Genomic DNA, 20,148 nt, shown 5'->3' with positions numbered 1-20,148 from the left:
GAAAAACACTTAAATAAATTAAAAATCATTCCACATTCCCCCCACACTAACACAATGGACTTCAGTTTGCATTTTACCTTCTACACGCAAAAGGATTTTACAAAGTTGCAAAAGGATTTTACAAAGTTACAATCATAGTGCGTATTCTCTTTGACATTGTGCTTATTTTACTTACCGTATCACAGACACATCCATGTTTTTACAGTCTTCCAAATAATTATTCTAGTGGCAGTATAATACTTCACTATTTTATTAGCCCACTTTCTGCTTTCACATGTGGACTATTTCCAATTCTTTGCTATTATAAGTAATGCAGACATAAACATCCTCATGCACATGTTTGTTTTGTTTTTATATTATTCTTTAGGTTAAAACCTAGGAGTAGAATTTATGGAACAAAGATATGGTCATTTTTTTGGCTCTCTCTCTGTAGTACCATATTGCATTCCCAAAGGGTTGTGTCTATTTAAAATCCCATCTGAAATGAATGCATTAAACAGTTACTTTCTAAAAAAAAAAAAAATCTAAAGCACTAGGTAGTTTTCAACTTCGACATTTAACGTTAAAAATAACTTCTGTCTTTTTAAAAGGATGAAGAGTGTGGATAGATGGTCTAAAAAGTCACTAAGAGTTCAGATAACTTCAGCAATGCTTCCCAACTTGTCTCAAGTTTTGGCACACACAGAAAGTAATACTGCAGGCACACTGGGGAAAGTGGACTAAGGTGTTTCTGCCCAGAAGCTCCAGCCACCCGGGCTACCTCTGGCTGTCCCCAGGGTTATGGGGCCCCACATCTAGGCACACCTATGACCCAAAGTGCATGGGCCATGAAGCACTAATCGAGGAGAGGTTAAGTGACTCGATTCAAGTTACAAAAATCTAGTTAGTGGCACAGCTGGGAAATGAATGCAAATTTCTTCTCATCAATGTGTTTTCTACTATGTCACAACTGTTCTACATGCTTTCTGGCTCTAAAATTCAATTTTGTATGCAGATATGTATCTATACTTAAGAATAAAGAGGATTTCCTAGCATGCTTGAACTAAAAAGACAGCTAAACTAGCAATTTACATCAAAGCTGAAACTAAAAATAGCTCTTAGCATCAGCAAATATTTGACTATTTTTCTCTGCAACTTTTCAGATGTGCCATTCTTTCAAATTTAGTTTGTAAACTCTGAATAGTAATAATCTTTTGCACAGTTTCTTGTATACTTCTCACGGTCAATAACTAAAGAAGAACAATAAATTATACACACTAAAAAGAAAAGAAGACTTAACATCAGGCCACATTCTAAATCAGTCTAACAGTGAAAAAAAAAGTTGCTTTAAAGTGTTGATTTTGTAGAGGTAGAGAAGATTCCCCCCTTACATGTCAAATTCCTTGCTAGCTAAATAGAACCTTAATATACACAATACATTACAGGGTCATAAAAGACATTTCATTCCACGGAATGATTCTGACCTATACCCAGTGTTGATGCTACCAGGAGAAAAATTCACTATAAAGGTATTTCACCTTCTACCAAGTGTCCAGCATTCCATATTACCTACAAAAGCAGAGATTATATGCTGTTAACCTTACTGATTCAACTGTAAATATACATAGGATTTTTCTTGACCATTAATCACTGCATTTAAGTGAAGAGTGGGGGTTAGGCATGGGAGTTTGTGCCAGGCCACATATGTGCCAGGCCGCAATAATAAGTAAGGGACTCCAAACACCGAATTCTTTTTTTTTCCACTACACAGTGATCACGTGGTCATTTCTATGGATGCAGTCAGACATTATATACACAAACACACCCATGGGACCGCATAGCACTTGGAAGATTGCCCACTATTTCCCACTTATTAAGATCTGGATCATATTTCTCAATGCTCTGAAGATAAGTTCCTTTCGAGTAGGAATATCCCCCAGTGACATAAATACATCCATTCATGATGACGGCGCCACACTCCATCCTCCTTTCCATCATGGGGGCGATTTCTCTCCATTCATTTTGTTCAGGGTCATAGCATTCCGTGATTGTAGTTTGTCCACCAACTAGATAAAGCTTATTTTCAAATGGGACTGAGCACAATCCATACTCTATTAGAGAGGAAAAAAAGCAAATTTTTATTAGGATAACAAACAAAAGAGATCCCTTAGGGTGATGATATAATAATCCCTTACAAGGCAGCAGACAAAACTAGAGTCGTCTTGACATTTTGATTCCTCTACGACACTGAGCCTTGAAACCCATCCCCTATCACCTGATTGAGATTACCTTTCCCTGCCATTCTTTCTCAGCTAATTCTGCATCTGACTTTGCAGGATGCCAGGGAGGAGCTCATCCTCAGACCCTTCTGGGAATTTCGCAGCACAGACACCTTTCACGACATCCACGTGTAACAGTTGTGGAGTCTCTCTGATGTTCTGACGCGAAGACGTACGAGGTAACTAGTGCAGGTTCCTTCAGGTCTTAGCAGCCATCCCTCCCACCATCCCTGTCGTCAGCAGTGCCTGTAGCCACAGTGCCGCACGGATGACCCTGCCTGCCTCCCTCTCGGCGCTTGTCAAGTTAAGGACACAAGGAGTTAGAGAAGCACAGTCAGACTCGTGGGGAACTGCAGTCTATCACCTTAAGAGCCTGTGAAAGACGCTGGAAGGCAGAGAGCTGCTGTGCGAGGGCTGGGGCCCCGGCGGGAGTCTGCCTCCAGTGGGGCAAGCCTTCCGGGCTGTTTTAATTTTTCCCACTTTTATAGATCTCCCTCTCCGCTCTGCTGGCTCTTCAAGGCATCGAGCTCTTTTGCAACCTCGCTTCCTCTCCCTTCCCAGGTCTGTGCCCAGGGTGAGGCGAGAGAGAGGGGCCTCAAGTGCAAAACACAGGGCCTCTCTGCTCTCACTCGCGGAGGGACTCCTCCAATTCTGTGCCTCGAGGGAGCGTCTCTCCTGCCTCAGCCCGGTCCCAGGCATGCTGAGTCCCAGGCTTCTTCCACATCCCTCTATTCTGAGCACCACTACTGGCCTGTGAGTTCATTGTCTGGGAATAGCAACCAGAGGCTTACACTTAAATGCTTCTGGCTGCAGGATCTGTCAGGGGCACTAATGTTACAGCAAAGAGATGAAGGCTCAGTTAGCTGTTGCCGAGCTGTTCGTTGGGTCTAGAAACTCTTCTTTTCCCAGGTCTTTGCACGGCTGCCTCCTTCTTGTCATCCGGGTCTCACCTTGCAGTCGTTTCCTCGGAGGGCCCTCCTCTGACCATCCAACCTGAAGTAGCCAGTCAGGCATTTCCACTGCATCACCCTGTTTTAATGTTCTCCACAGCACTTCTCATCATCTGATGTCTCTTCTTTACTGTCCCTCTACCCTCTCTCAGTGTAGAACCTGTGTCCTGCCCACTACTGCATCCCAGCTGGAGAATGGCAAGTGTTTGCAACCTTGTAAAAACTCAATGTAAGGTTGTTGGATCCATGAATGAACTGTACTTTGTACCCTCCTTACCCAAATATGCACCCCCATCATTTTGTGGGGAAAAAAGCTTATCAACCCCTCTTTAGAAAGAGAGAATACGTGATCAAAAACGTGATTTCCCCTTTAAGAATGCACGTACATTCTTATCAGTAAAGTTCCTGCTATCTAGATTGCCAAGGAAAAATCTCAGAAGATGGGCATTTGTACTTTGCTGTTCTCAAGTATCTGACTGACATCCAGGAAAATAAGAATTCTTCCACCTCTAAAAACCCCATTTGTTACTTTCTAGTTATATACATGCAGAATTTGTACAGAATTTAGTTGTTTCAGTACTTGTGAAATTAGAGAAATCATTCCATCAAATGATCATGAAAATTAACGGTGATTCAGAAATTTTATCTGTTGATGTTAAGTGATTCAACAATGACTTCGCTAGGCCTTTCTTAAATTCCAAAGTTTACACAAAATTCTCAATTTGTGGTTCTTATGTAAAGAACAGTATCGCAAGGGGATCCTGGGTGGCTCAATCGATTGGGCCTCCGACTCTTGATTTTAGCTCTGGTCATGATCTCACAGTTCACGGGCGTGGGCCCTGCGTCAGGCACTTGTGCTGACAGTGTGAACCTTCTTGGGATTTTCTCCTTCTCTCTTTCTCTCCATCTCTCTGCCCTTCCCCTGCCTGGGCTCTCTCTCCCTCTCAAAATAAATAAACTTTAAATTTTTTTAAAAAACGTCTATTTATTTTTGAAGGAGAGAGAGAGAGACACACACACACAGAGTGAGCAGGGGAGGGGCAGAGAGCAAGGGAGACACAGAATCGGAAGCAGGCTCCAGGCTCTGAGCTGTCAGCACAGGGCCTGATGTGGGACTCGAACTCACAAGCTGTGAGATCAAGACCTGAGCCGAAGTCAGACGCGCAACCAACTGAACCACCCAGGCGCCCCATCAAAATAAATAAACTTAAAAAAATTTTTTTAAGTATCTCAATCTTCCTATAGAGGAAAAACGTTGAAGATAAGGTGATTCCTGGGTTTTTTCCCGTTACCCACATACAACAGAACATGTTCTGTTATTGCTGATGGAAACTTTTTCTTCCTCAGCTGTAACTGCCTTTTTGTCCATTGGTCACTCTACGAAGCTACGGAGACTGAGGAACTGTGCTTTGTTTACTGGGCTCCCAGCACTATCCATTTCTATACATAACATAACACTATACACAACATGTGGGAAATACTCAGCAAGCCTCTGTTGGACCAACGAACGAATGAACAATTTCAAACTAAGTATAAGAATGGTACCATCTGTCATGGCTCAAAAGTTTACACACAAATATTCACTATAAATACACAGCAGTCTGTGTTTAGTGTTCCCTGAATGTTATGAATAAAGCCATGTAGGGGCTCAGAGACAACCACAATATTTTCAGGTATTCAGTATATACTGAAATGGCTTAGAATTTTTTTCCTAAGGTTTTTCTCACTGAAAAGACCTGTAAAGCTTATGTAACCTAACCTCTTTATTTTACTAGGAAGTAAACCCAAGAGCTGAAGCCACTGCCCAAGAGCATTCATGTGAATAAATGGCAGAGCCAGGAAAGAACTCTCTCCCCACTTGACGAGGCTCTCCATAGGTTTTTGTTCTTTATCACTTCCTGCTTCTTCCTTGTTCTTCCCACCCTCTTCCTTCCCACCTCGTCCCTCAACTTGTGCTGTTTCCCAAGACTCTGTCCATAGCTGTACTTAGTCCCACGCTCACAGGCCACTTCAACCATCTCCGCACTGACAGTCATCACCTCCAGGCAAATGACACCCAGATCTTTAAAGTCGGCCACACTCTTCCTCCATTGCCTGCTGGGCAGCTCGTCTGGGTGATGCAACCAGTCCTTCACAGTTAACTACAGAACCAAGTTCCAACTTGTCCTTCCAACAAAACCAAGTTCCAGCTCAGCGGCTCTCCTCCCTTCTCGCCAGCTCCTCCTTCACCTCTTCCCATGATGAATCCATAACCTTCCTCATCTACCCGTTTTCACCTCCTACTGCTTCAGGCTTTCAGCATTTCTTACCGGAGTTATTATAATAGTTTCGGCAGATTTTTCTGCTGTCTTTTTCCTAATCTATTCTAAAAGACTCTAACACCTTTGGTAGTTCACCATTTTCCAAATTCTCCTGACTGCCATTCAAAGCCCTCTATAATATGTTCCTCAATTGAACTCTCCCATCCAATCTCTCATTCTACCCTCTCACATCCCATCATACATATCCACTCCCAAGTGCTGGAATAGACCTGGAACTTGCCCTTCTGCCTCCCATCAGTGACTAACTTCCTTCCTGAAAAAAACACCTTAACTGTATCCATTCTTTAAGGCCTAAATCCTAACAGTGAACTCCTGGAAGCCTTCTAAGATTTCCAGATTTCCCTTAAATAATTCTCAAGCTCTTTCTACCCTCAATTTCAATGGCACTTATTTCTATGACTGTCTTGTATCCCTGTTAAGTATGTATATTTGCTACCAGATTCTGAGCTCCTGTGGCAGTAGAGGCTCACTCCTAGCCATCTTTGCATCTTACATAATAACCAGGATGGTATCTTTCCTGAGGTAAGTTCTCAGTAAATGTTATCTTTAATTTAATGGAATTAGAGTCCCTAGTTTTTTTAACTATACAAAACCACCACCCTCAAAGGCACTAAGAAAAAAAAAAACATTTATAGTACCTTTAAAAAATAAGAATAGTCATGATTTCTTTGTAGTCTAAGCTACAGGTCTGTAAGGTAGACTTGAGCCTGACATTTTATGTTCCTCAGGAGGTGATCCTAAAGTGTGTAAGAAGCACACCTTGCCGCAGTTCAGAAGAGGCAGGCCCCAGGCCTCCAAGGGTGAAGAAGCTAACAGACCAGTTGGATGGAGCAGGCCAGGGTAAGCAGAGCAATGGCACGGGCCCGCCAGGTCTATGATGTGATAGGAATAGGGGAGACTGGGGAAATGGAGCAGAGAAGTGCCATCTAAAAGGGAACGGCCACTACTTGCCTTCAGTGATTGCGGACAGAAAAGAATGTGGTCCGAGGTTGTTACGATTTTTCTAAAGGTCAGAGATCATGATTTTTACTTGAGACCTCCCGAATTTTAAATATTGGCGGCACGTCAGTTAAAAAGATTTTAAACACTGGGAGCCAAAAAGAACACACCAGGCAAGGTGCTAATTTGCTACCTTTGTTTCTTGTATTACGTCACGTATTACGTCCAACATAAAGCAAAACTTTACAAACACAATTATATGTTCCCATTGATTTGCACTTCTAACTTAATATTTATTTCTGACTGAATTTTTCAGTTGGCCACAGATTTTCATGATTGGGCTTACATCTCATTGACTTTTAGACTCCCTTTCAAGTAGTTAACAAGCCATATGCAAGTTAAATATGTTAAAGGACATTTATTTTTAAAGGAACCCTTTCATGAAATCTATATTAAATCTGTAATGTAAAAACCTGCCCTCTAATTTGTTAAGCTGAGTTTTCATACATTGGATTTTCTTTGTAAAGATGTCAAAGTAATATCTAACTGATAAGGTTAACATGAGGGTCAAATGAGATACCAGTGCAATTGTTAAGAACATGGCCTCTCAGCCTGATTGCCTAGATTTGAACCTCACCTCTAATAACCCCTAGCTAGCTGACCTTGGGCAATTCATTTATCATCACTGTGCCTCAGTGGCCTGCAAAATGAGATAACAGTAGTACCTAGCTCACCGGATTTCGGTAAGGTTTAACTAGATTAAGACATGAAAAATTATTGGAATAGTTAGTGCCTGATGCATACTTACTAAATAAAAGTTAGCTAGTACTCTGTATGAGCTGGTATTACTACTTTCCGTTATAATTTCATTGGTCATAACGTAAAGTGGTGGGGAGGCTGAGATAATACATCTGGGCTACTAGGAGATAAGCTATCTGTTTCATATCTTCAGAGCCAGGACAGCCTGTGGCCAAAGTCTCTTGTTATGCAAAGCCCAGGACATATGGATATGCAGCATCAGATTCAGTGCACTTCAGTTGAACTGCCAGATGAAGTGCACATTGACTGGGTGGGTGGACAGAGTTGCAGTGGTCAAAAGTAGGAAATCCTGCTCCCTTCAGGAGACAGACTGCTCAGTGGCCATATAGCACAGATTATACAATCAGACTGCTTAAATGAATCTTGGTCCGCCACTTCCAAATTGTGTGACCTTATCCTTTCTAGCCTCCATTTCTAAATACGTAAAATGGGGGTAAACAATACCTACTCATAAGGTTGTAGACAGAACTTAAGGTAATATTACATGCAAAGTACTTAGTCTATAGCTGACCTATAGAAAGTGTTCAAGAAGGTTAACTATTGCTATCACTCTCAGACAGTTCAAGATTGTGAATTTCAATTATGCTCACCAGTGACTCACATGGAAGCTTTACGCTATATAGAAAATCATTTAGAGTAGTATAGTGATATGGTGATATGAATCTTTCCTAATGAAAAATCTCAAATCTGCGTCACAAAGAGACAAGTCAAAGAACAAAGGCACAGAAGGCAGAAGGCTGGCCATTCCTTGCGGGCAGACCACATGTCCCCTTCATGATTGTTCAAGTAAGGCCAGCATGGGGTTCTGCACATCATAGGAGTGACTGCTTAACAATTACGGGAACCCAGAAGGAACATGCTTTTAAAAAGAAGAAACCGTCTCCTGTTGAACTGAATCAATGGGTAATATTCCCACCATCTGACAGACTAGTGCTTTTTAACTGTCTACACAAATTGTCTTATATAATGCTTATATATGAAAGAAAGCACACAACAGAGGAATAGGGAGCACAACAGAGGACTATGAAACACAACAAAAGAATCGAGAAAAAATTTTTAAATTTAAGCCACACAGGCTTAAAATGTGTCACATGAAGACATCAGGGAAAGCATTTGTGGATGTGATCTAATTGGAATTACCTGTGATTATGGTTAGATGGGCATATGAATATTTTAAGCCTTTTAATTCCACCTGTAGGCAGTCTGCTATAAATCTAGCATTTTCTAATTCCAGGCCATTTTTAGCTGTATGACATGTACTATTTGAAACAGTATTTTATTACCTGGATGTGGACTGGAGGTGATCAGGCTCCATTCATTGATATCTGAATTGTAGCTCTGGACCTTGTCGTAGGTGCAGCTTCCTCTGTAGCCACAGTGGCCACCGATGACGTAGATGACCTCATGTAAGACACAGGCAGTCGCATTTCCCACGCCTGTGTGTTAATTAAAATCACACTGAATACTGCGCTAAGTTTATTGTTTCTGTTATTACCAATAGTAGATGCAAGGTCCTGTGCTAGGTGCTATGAGGGACAGAAGAATGAACAAGAGACTGCTTGCACTTTTTTTTTTTTTAGTGTTTTATTTATTTCTGAGAGAGAGAGAGAAACAGCGTGAGCAGGGGAGGGTCAGAGAGAGAGGGAGATACAGGATCTGAAGCAGGCTCCAGGCTCTGAGCTAGCTGTCAGCACAGAGCCCGACGCAGGGCTCGAACCCACTAACCGTGTGATCATGACCTGAGCCGAAGTCGGATGCTTAACCAACTGAGCCACCCAGGTGCCCCTCCTTGCACTCTTTTAAAAGAGGGTGAGACACTTACACCAACAATTAGAACACGGTACAGAAACACCATGAATGGTCAGAGCAAGGAGACGTTGCTTTGAGAAGGGAAGTCATGACAGCAGGCAGCCACAGGTAGGACTGTGGCAGACAGAGGTGAGAGGAAGCCATCCTAAGCAGAGGGCAAGGCAAGTGCAGAGGCCTAGTGGGCAATATCGAGAGGCCCGGTTTGATGCCAGCACACGGAAGGGCCGGTGGCAAACCTGGGGCTGGCGTATGGGAATTAAAGCCAACATGGTAAGTTGAAACTGCATTGCAAAGGATCCTGGCACCCAACTAAGAAATGTGAACTTCATTCAGCAGGATTTTTAAGATTTTTACACAGAGGAAAGGAGAGACTACAAAAGCAGAAGAGAAAGAGAGAGATTTAGGTATTGGCCCAGGTACAAAGTGCTGAGGGCCTGATTTAGACAGGGCTTGGGTACGGAGACAAGAGTCACAGATAAGCCTTTATGACTGACTGCGTCAGAAACAAAACTGATTCTGAGGTTGTAAGCTGAGAAAACCAGGAAACCTGGGGCGCCTGGGTGGCTTAGTCGGTTAAGCGTCCGACTTTCGCTTAGGTCATGATCTCGCGTTTGTGGGTTCGAGCCCCGCGTCGGGCTCTGTGCTGACTGCCAGCTCGGAGCCTGGAGCCTGTTTCAGTCTGTGACTCCCTCTCTCTCTGACCCTCCCCTGCTCACTCTGTCTCTCTCTCTCTCTCCTAGAAATAAATAAAACATTTAAAAAAAAAAAAAAAAGAAAACCAGGAAACCCTGATGCCCCAGGAAAATGAGGAGGAAGAAACGAGTTCAGCAGGGAAGGAAGAAAGGAAGTAAGATGAAACTTGTTTGAGTTGAATACATCAGCTGAGTCTTTCAAGCAACTTTTATTTACCACTGGTACATGCTGGGTGCAGTTTGATATCCTTGTGCATTTCTGCTCCAACACAAAAGTGACTTTATAAGCAGCACGCTTACGGGGGGGGGGGGGGGGTCAGGAGCTCCTAAACTTAAGCCAAGGATTTATTTCTTCTCTGTACATCCCTAAACCAAAAAAGGAAATGAATTTGAAACTTGACGCTACCCAGTTTAAGTTCTGATCACCAGGGGAAGCTGCTAGTTCACTTCATGACTACAAAACAAAACAAACTAGGAAAAGTACTATTACCCTTGCAACTTAGAAAAATGAGAAACTTAAAACTCAAAACTGGTACTGGCCAAAGCTGCACATGACTGACACAGTGTTACCCTTCCCAGGGACGATTAGTTATCATCAGGAATCAAAACTTCAAGGTGAAAGTATAAATAAAACTGACATTTCAAGCCCAGCTGGTTGGGGTAAGGGGGGTTCGTGTATGAGGGTCTCCCATTCTACTCAAGGTGAAGGCAAGAACACATACGGCTTTCTTTCACAGTGGACACACCACTGAAGCATTTTCTTTTCAGCAAGCATGTTTCTTTCTTTCTTTTTTTTTTTTTAAATTTTTTTTTAATGTTTTATTTATTTCTAGGAGAGAGAGAGAGACAGCGTGAGCAGGGGAGGGTCAGAGAGAGAGGGAGTCACAGACTGAAACAGGCTCCAGGCTCCGAGCTGGCAGTCAGCACAGGGCCCGACGCGGGGCTCGAACCCACGAACCGTGAGATCATGACCTAAGCGAAAGTCGGACGCTTAACCGACTAAGCCACCCAGGCGCCCCTCAGCAAGTATGTTTCAAATATGATTTAACAGGGGCGCCTGGGTGGCTCAGTCACTTGAGCATCTGACTTCGGCTCAGGTCATGATCTTGAGGCTTGTGGGTTTGAGTGCCGCATCAGGCTCTGTGCTGACGGTCAGAGCCTAGAGCCTGCCTCAGATTCTGTGTGTCCCTCTCTATCTGCCCTCCCCCAATCATGCTCTGTCCCTCTCTCTCTCAAAAATAAATCAATATTAAAACAATTTTTTTAACATGATTTTACAAAACTGCAGTAAAGTAATAAACTTTCATCCTCACAGAAATATACTCTTAACTAGGAAAGCATTGGAAATGTTATCTCATTATTAAGAAAGAGGCTGAAACTTTTCCAGGTTGACAATAGCTGCTAAGATATTTGAACTTTGTCTCTTTAGTAGGATAGGAGTCATGACAACCTTCAGGACCATCCCAGGGAGGAGACCAGGAATCAGGGGCCAAGCTCAGGCAGAGTCCAAAACCACAAAACCAGAGCAACACAGTAGTGGGCCTTAAGCCACCTTCTCCCACTTTACCACCTACTGCAGCAGAACCTTCGGGCATGCAGGAGAATGAGCATGACTTCATATGAAAGATACCTTTTTTAAGCTTACGTATTTATTTTGACAGAGAGAGAAAGAGAGCGAACAGGGTAGGGGCGGGTGGGGGGGTCGATAATCCCAAGCAGTCAGTCTCCATGCTGTCGGTGCAGAGCCCGATTCAAGGCTGGATCTCACTAAGGGTGAGTGTGACGCTTTAGAGTGGGATACTTAACCGACTGACCATTCAGTCGCCCCTAATATGAAAGATGTTTTTGTTCTATCAAAGTTGACATGCTCTGCTATAATGATCTTTATTATGACCATAATGAGCAACGAATAATGACAATAATACCTACGAAAATAATACCTAACACTTACTGAGTGTTTTGCTCCACTGTTCTACACTCTTCACGTGCATAAATTCACTTAATCCTCTCAAAACCTTAAGCTACATAATGTTGTCACCCCCACTGTACAGACCACAACACTGAGGACCAGGGAGATCAAACAATTTGCCTGAGCACAGTAAGTGGAAAGTTGGGATTTGGACCCAGGCAGTTTGGCTTCAGAAGCAACGTGCCTGATCACAAGACCATCCGGCCTCTCAGGCTTCCTGCTTGTCATCCAACGACCACACCGGGTCAGATTCCCAGACCAGGTCAGATTCCCACACCCTCTCTAGTGTTAAAAAAGAAACAGAAAAGCCTGGGAAGGAACATTTGGGATAAAATGACACAAATTTAGTAACAACCTACCAGTTGTTTTTGTGCAACTCTCCAGCACAAATGAATAAATGTAATTAAGATTCCAGTTTAGCTTTTTTTGCCAGTGGGAGGGAAGGAGAGCAAGGCTAATATAGTACTGCACACAGCAGAAAATACAGTGTTTATAAGACAGACATTGAGCCCCAATAGTGTGCCTGGCTGTGTGGATCACATGAGGGAGGGTATGGCACCTGCCCTATCTTTTACCCTACAAAACAAGACTTGAATCACAAGAAACAGGGGCTATCTGTCTCTAGTTTTTAAGAGAATGTAATTTGTTACACTCTACAGGGACCAAACATTTCAAAGTTTTAATGAAAGACCTTTTAAGAGAGAGATGATCAGATAACAAGAGGGAAAAAGCTGAATATTTAAAAGGAGGATTGAAAAGGATTTAATTTCAATGGCAAGCAAGCAAAAAAAAAAAAAATTCAATATGAACTAATAAAACTACACAGCTTTCTCATTTAGCCTTGACTGAAATATATATTCTTAAGACCTGAAGCAAGACCTAGGCTTGAAACAGGCTGTAGAGTAAGTAGAACGAGTTATACTGTTTTCTTATGGCTTTTTTCTAGTCCGAGGAGCAGATTCTAATCACATAGGCTCAAAAGAGTTGGGGACTGCTACACTGTGCTTTTGGAACATTCTATCCACCATTATTTGTATAATCTATTATAGTTCCTAGGTAGCATTCCAAAAGTGATAAATTCTTTTAAATTTATTTGCAAGATAATTTAGACCACTGGCCTTAACTTCAAACATTTAAAAAATATCGGGGCCCCTGGATGACTCAGTCGATTAAGTATCCGACACTTGGTTTCAGCTCAGGTCATGATCTCAGTTTCAGGAGTTCAAGTCCCCCATTGGGCTCTTTGCGGACAGTGCAGAGTCTGCTTGGTATTCTCTCTCTCATTCTCTGCCTCTCCCCTACTCACATTGTCTCTGTCTCTCTCAAAATAAACTTTAAAAAAAAAAAACACTTAAAAATATAGAAGAAATATAATCTGTACTTACCTTTAATCATGTTTGCAATAGGAATCCATTTCTCTTTTAATGGATCATAGAACTCAGCCTCTTCTGCAGGAGCCCCTTTTCTGTAACCGCCTAAAGCATAGACACAGCCACCCAAGGTGACTGCACAGTGGTAATACCTGGCATTGAGCATTGGCAAACCTTCTGTCCATTCATCGCTTTCACTGTTATAAATCCACACTGTGTCAAGAGCTTCTATATTATCCGTCCTATAACCCCCAGTTACATAAATGTTGGGTCCCAAACATGTAACACCATAGCTTTCCCTAGTATAGTCTGGTATTTCTGCTCCCTGAATCCAAACATTTGTCAGAGGATCCCATATATGAACCTCTGATAAAGGATGCCAGTAATAGCCTCCAATGATGTACATTGTGGCTGTGGACCTCTGGGAAATCTCTTTATGCAGGGGATTCAAAGCATTGTATATTAGAGATCGAATCTTATTTTCGGTTAGCAGGCAGCTTCTTTGAAGACCTAAAGCTGTTTTTAAATACACTGGATCCATATCTATGTTTACATAGCTTAGTAGATTATACAGGCATTCAATTCGATTTTCTACATCATGAGCAGTCCACTTGATAACAGGCTCTATTATAGCTTCTTCTTTCCAAACACTGAGATTCTTTCTGGACAATATAAAGAGAAACTTTTCAAGGCTGATTTCCAGAAATTCTTCTTGTTGCCACACTTCCTTAAACCTTGAACATAGAATTCTTCGAGATTCCTTCTCTAGTTCCGGACACACATGAAATTCTGCAAAGGAGTGCATTCCAATACAATTATCAATATCCAAATGCCTTACTAAAAACTGCTCACAAGCTTTCTTTACTGAAAGGAACTGTAGCAGATCTGCTGCTTCAAGCAGGCTTTGAACATTTCTCTTAGTTATTTCAATTTGGGAAGTGTATGCATAATTCACAAGGCCTTCCAAAATATCATGGTGGATGCCAGAGATTTTTATTTTATTTTTAAATTTTTCTTTCATGTCAGCCGTGAACATTGCCTTAAAATAATTGCTGCAAGCAGCTAAAACAGCTCGGTGACAATGGAAGATAATGCCTGAAGGGCACTGAAGGGTAATATCAGTAAATAATCCATCCAAGTAAAATGTTCTGAATGCATCCAGAAAATCCACTGGATGCGTTGAATCCTTGAAATGGTAAATGTAATCTTCTTGTCCCTTGAGAGCCATGGCTGCAACAAACATGAAATAAACCTGTTTTCAATTTTGCATATTACTGCAAATAATCAATGCTAAACATGCCAATCCTTACGATGATTGATTCGCATCGAATATACTCTACAACTAGACTAAGTAACAAATGCAAAATGTGGATACACTATTTCGTCATTTATGTGATGGTCAATCTAAATTCGGGGTCACTTTGAGCCTGAAATGAGGCCCCCAGGGTTTTCAGTAGTCCTTTAAAGAAAAAAAAATATTGATTTGCTACCCCATTCACCCAGTCTCCGCAATCCGACCCGGGCTGGCGGTCCGAGAGAGAATCCACGTTCGGCAAACCGAATGTCCAAGGGGTCACCCCACTACAGACCGGACTTTGGCCGTCTTGGCTCGGCCCCAATTCACTCTTTTTCACTAGCTCCTTCTCCCTTGCGAGTCACCTCGAGATGCCAAAAAAAAAAAAGAGGCGATCGAAATATAACTGGAAATGAAGAAATCTTGGAAAAGGAAACCTTTCACCTTTCCGCTCAAGAAAGGAGCGAAAAGAAAGCTGCCGGGCCACGGTCCCTCCATCCCCGCGCCCCCTCCCCCGCGGCTGCCGCAGGGGTTTCCGCGCGCCCCGCGCCAGGGCCCCGGGCCCGCGTTCCCGCCCGGAGACCGCCCCGCCCCGGGCCTGGCGCGGGGACTCGACTCGAGGGCGCCGCGCGCCGCCCGCCGGGCCGGGTGCCCGCGTCCCTCTGCCCCGGGACGCAGCGCAGGTGTGGGGAGGGCACCGCGAGCGGCCCCGCGCTCGGCCCGGCCCGGAGCCCGCGCGGCCATTGTCTCCGCGCCACCGCCGCGGGCGGGCTCGGGAGGCGGCGCGGCCTCGCTCTCCCGCGCCCGGCCCCGCTAGCTCCCCGCAGGCTGGCCCCGGGCGGCGGGGCCGCAGCGCACCTACCTCCTGCGGCGGCTCCGGGGCACCGTGCTGGCCGGCGGGCTAGCGGCGAGCGGGGGCTGGGGCGCCTCCGGACCCTCTGACCATCTTTGGAAGAGGCGCAGCGGAGGGTGCCTGCTAGTGCAGCTCCAGCCCACAAGCGGCTCCTATTTTGGTGCCCCGGCTGCTCCCCGCCTCCAGCCGAACAGCCCCCCGTGCGGCCTGGGCGCGGGGCCACTCGCGGGAACTCCCCGGTGGCGGGGCCGCGCTGTGAGCAGGGGCGGGGCGGGCGGGCGGGCACGTGGCTGCGGCCCCTTCCCGGCGGTTCCCCTCTGCAGCAGGTGGGAATTCAGCTCCGACGAGACCGCCTGCGCGACTAGCTTTCTGCTCCCTCCTCAGGTCTGAGTCCTACACCCAGCACACACCCCCGGGCGTTTTTCTCTAGACGCTCTTAAGTCCAGAATTAAGAACGCATCTGGGCGCTGGGAGAAGGATCCCCTTTCCCCCTCCTTCGGTATCTCTCACAGGCCAGGCCCTAGAGGGAGAGAAGGAGGGGAAAGGGTGGAGAGAACGCGGCAAGCCTTAAAGGTCTGGGGCTGAGGTTGCTTTCAGAATGCCAGAAGTAACTGCCGCTTTCCCACCAACGTCATCCCGCCCCCAGCAGAGCACTCAACTCCGGAGGGAGCCCCTGGGGCTGATTTGCACACTACGGCTTAACCTGGACGTTTGAAGATAAACTGAGAGCAGCCAGGGTCAAGGATTCAAGTTCACGTATTTAGAGCAGAGTAGCTGAAGAAGTAGCCTCCAGTCTTTTCTTCCTGATGACCGCAAGTCCAGTCAGATAAAGATGTCCATGTGCTACACAGATGGTTCATTTTCTTCTCCCAGCAAAAGCCAGTAACAAATATTTTAATTTATCATCCATCCGTTCACGTGCAAGCTTTTACTGAGTGTCTGATAGGGCTAGGCACTGGTAATTAGAGCTCTTATGGAACTGACAGTCTAGCCATGTTAAGGGAGGAAAGAGAGCCGGATGAAATGAACATCAGAGGCCCAGTGTGTGGTCTGGGAGGCAGAATATACAAATGGACAATGGCCAAACTGTGTATGACAACAGAACTCTGAAGGACATAAGAAGCTCAGGGAGCCACACTGTAACCTCTGCAGCTGGGCCAGAACAGTTAGGACATCCTCAAGGACTGCCAACTTCCCTCTTTGTGCTGGACTTCCGATACAGGACCAATCAGAGAAAGCCAATTGCTCCCCAAATCAATCACATAAAACACCCCTTGCTTCGAGGAGCCTGCCTCTAACTTTCCCAGGCCAACAACTTCCAATCCGAACATACCTAAGATGGTCCTCCTTTTTTCAGTTTTATAAATCCTGTCCACTCCCCTGCCTGCCTTTGAGCTTCTCCCAAAGGCAAGTGATGGTGTCTTACTCTGTTGCTATAGCAAGACGTGAAAAAATAGCAAGTGTTTGTTCTCATTTGGGTGGTTTTAGTTTGATTCTACAGGTTAATCTCAACTGAATTATGTGAGATCGTAGTTATGCAGCTTCCCACAAACACCACCAGGTCTCTGGGGTGGAGACCTAGGAATCTGTATTCTGACAAGGGCATCAGGTGATTCTTTTGCAAAATTAGAAGAATGGATGTTGCACCCAAAATGGAAGAAAAACAAAAGGGTTCAATATCTCAACATCAGGTAGACAGTTTGGTAGAGAAGAAAAGTATAGGAGATTTTTGTTTCAGGCTGAAGTTTCATCTCTGCCACTTTTGTAACATAGAGCCTCAAGCAAGTACCAAAATTTCTCTGATCCTTAGTTTTGTGATATGTAAAACAGAAAATACCAATATTTTCTCAACATAACGTTATCGGAAAGACAAAATAAAATTACAAAAGTGCGAGCACATAGGACGTGACGTAAAAATGTTACATGTGAAAGCTATTATAATGAAACGATGTTCACACTTTAATTTACACTTAATTCTCCAATCTCAATTTGGAAATTCACATTTTTAAACATTTTTTCAAAAAATTATGAACTTTGTAGTTAATTGTTATTATAGACAGCTTGTCCTTCATAACTGTTAGTGATGTTATTGTTTGTGTTATCATTCAAGGCCATGATTGTGACTTATTGAAGTGGGGGCATTCTTTCCATGTTTGTTCTGAAGTTTGTGGCTATGATGCCAACTTTGATGCATAGAAAATATTATGGACTCCACCTAAGAGTAGGGGATTCTACATTTTTTTAATGTTTATTTATTTTTGAAAGAGAGAGAGAGTGAGCAAGTGAGGGAGCGGCAGAGTGAAGGAGACGCAGAATCTGAAGCAGGCTCCAGGCTCTGAGCTGTCAGCACAGAGCCTGACATGGGGCTTGAATTCACAAACTGCTAATTCATAACCTGAGCCAAGTCTGACACCCAACCGACTGAGCCACCCAGGCAAGGAGTAGTAGCTTCCAGAATCAAAGTGTCATGTGATAAATGATTCTTCAATAATAGAATTCACTATATTGTCATTTGTGCAGTTACTCAGATTGCTGTATAGACCAATTAAAACTCTTGCTTCCATTGCCTGATATTCACCAGTTGTGAATTACTGCTTAACAGTGTATATCAGTTACAGGTCAATTATATCTCAGTTTTTTTTTTTAATGTTTTATTTATTTCCAGGAGAGAGAGACAGCGTGAGNAAAATGCTTTAAATGACTACATGGTCCTTTCTAGTCCTATGATTTAGATATCTGTGGGACATGTAGTTGCTGATTCAACAACAGTTCTCTGTTGCCAGAGGGTAATATTTTTGCACAAAAATATGACATGGATAAAGTATCATTTTTTAAAAATTTTTTAAATGTTTTATTTATTTCTAGGAGAGAGAGAGAGAGAGGCAGCGTGAGCAGGGGAGGGTCAGAGAGAGAGAGGGAGTCACAGACTGAAACAGACTCCAGGCTCTGAGCTGGCCGTCAGCACAGAGCCCGACGCGGGGCCCGAACCCACGAACCGCGAGATCATGACCTAAGCGAAAGTCGGACGCTTAACCGACTAAGCCACCCAGGCACCCTGATATCTCAGTTTTTAAAAAGGCCAAAAACAGTGTATCCTAGTATACGTTAGACTGCCTCAACTTGCCAAGGGCAGAACAGATCCTGTAGGGTATTGCCAGAGCAGTTCCTCTTTACTGCACACTTTATCAAAGAGACCACTGCAATGCTAATAGATTGGATGCATTCAGAAACATATAATTAGCATTCATAAATTAAATAAATTAATGACACTGTTCAAGGAAACAAATGTGCCATCTGTGAATTCAAGTCTTAAGGAAATAAAGAGCTGCCATGGAGATGAGGTATAAATGACTCTTGGCAGATATTGAGCTTGGCAGGGAGTTGAACGACTTTTGACATCACACTTCGCTTTTCAAAAGACTCTTGGTTTCTAAAAATAACAATTTTATTTGTTTTTACCATGTAGTACATCTTTCCACTAAATATTGCTATGTCATTAACTGTTTAATATGCTAATTGTGATATTATAATCGATGTATATAAATGATGAATATATACAGGAAATTTTGTATACTTCATTTACATATTGGATTAAATAAGTTGCTAAGTAAATAATAGGTATAATTTATAAGGCCACTACATACAGCTGTGTAAGTTGTGCATTGCCCAATTCCAGCTCATTACTCTCAAGTAGAGTGCAGTGTGAACACTGTCTTTAGGAGTTGTACATATGCAATCAGCACAGGTGTATAATTGGCTTCCTAGGAGCTGATAATATCTGGCAAAGCCGTTTTGGTACACTTCCTGGAAAATAAGAAAGTGGACGTTCTAATGATTGGATAACAAGTACTTTTGGAAGTCAGAAGTTTTCAAAGTCCTTTTTTTTTTTTTTTTAGCAAATGTCAAAGAGCATTTTTGACAAATAACTTGGAAAGAATCCACAAAATGAGTGGCACTGTTATAATAAAATTCCTCTCATTTCCATCTGCTTGTCTGTGTGAACACATTTTCTCAGGGATTTTATGTGTAGAAATGAAAAACAGGAAAATCATTGATTTTAAACTCTGTCTCGGAGCGCCTGGGTGGCTCAGTCGGTTAAGTGTCTGACTTCAACTCAGGTCATGTTCTCACGGTTCGTGGGTTCGAGCCCGTTATCGGGCTCTGTGCTGACAGCTAGCTCAGAGCCTGGAGCCTGTTTCAGATTCTGTGTTTCCCTTTCTCTCCGACCCTCCCCTGCTCATGCTGTCCCTCTCTCTCTCTCTCTCTCTCTCTTAGAAATTAAAAAACAAAACAAAACATTGAACTCTGTCTCATTCCAACAGTAAGCAATACTTAGCTAATGATATATGGTCTAATGAAAAGAAAATAGCCCAATTCATCAGACTGAAAATTTTTTTGAAAGTTTTACTTTTAATTTAAGCACACTTTTGTTGTCTAATCAATTATAATAATTGTAATGTTAAACAGCCCATAATTTTTTTTCTACTTAAGAATCAAGGACATAATAGCTTAAATTTTAATTTATGTACATATTTGTTGCAGACAAATTTAAAGGGCGGTTAATAAAAAGCTTTCAAGTTAAAAATATCCAGATAATTCATTATTTGAATGGTTCCAACATGCATAAATTTCAGTTACCATGCTTAAATAACAGCAATCCCCTAAACGGGGTTCAAATTTCAATCACTATGGTATAGTAACTGTAATTGCACAAAATACAAATTTCACCTCAGCTCCTCAATCTACGAATCACTACATGAATCACAGATGAGCATCATGATCAGTGACCAATCATGTTTCTTCTTTCAAAGTCATTGGTGATTGGTCACTGTGCATCTGTTGTTCAGTTCGGCAGCAGACATATAGACAGCAAC

The 20,148-nt window shown here is 43.1% G+C and overlaps 1 protein-coding gene across 1 annotated transcript; it reads right to left on the bottom strand.

Moving 5' to 3' along the window:
* Positions 1–1,311: 1,311 nt before the first annotated feature.
* LOC120242856 (kelch-like protein 23) lies at positions 1,312–17,173 on the bottom strand. The gene is made up of 4 exons (XM_039248831.1): positions 15,284–17,173; positions 13,143–14,357; positions 8,571–8,723; positions 1,312–2,090 (listed from the first exon to the last, which is right to left on the bottom strand). The coding sequence occupies exons 2-4, from the start codon at positions 14,353–14,355 to the stop codon at positions 1,780–1,782; spliced, it is 1,677 nt and encodes a 558-aa protein (XP_039104762.1). The 5' UTR covers positions 14,356–14,357; positions 15,284–17,173; the 3' UTR covers positions 1,312–1,779.
* Between the last annotated feature and the right edge of the window lie 2,975 nt (positions 17,174–20,148).

The sequence above is a fragment of the Hyaena hyaena genome, unplaced genomic scaffold (genome assembly GCF_003009895.1).
Source record: "Hyaena hyaena isolate Hyena2069 unplaced genomic scaffold, ASM300989v1 scaffold_317, whole genome shotgun sequence".
Taxonomy (NCBI): Eukaryota; Metazoa; Chordata; class Mammalia; order Carnivora; family Hyaenidae; genus Hyaena; species Hyaena hyaena.
This window is presented reverse-complemented; position numbering and strand designations above follow the sequence as displayed.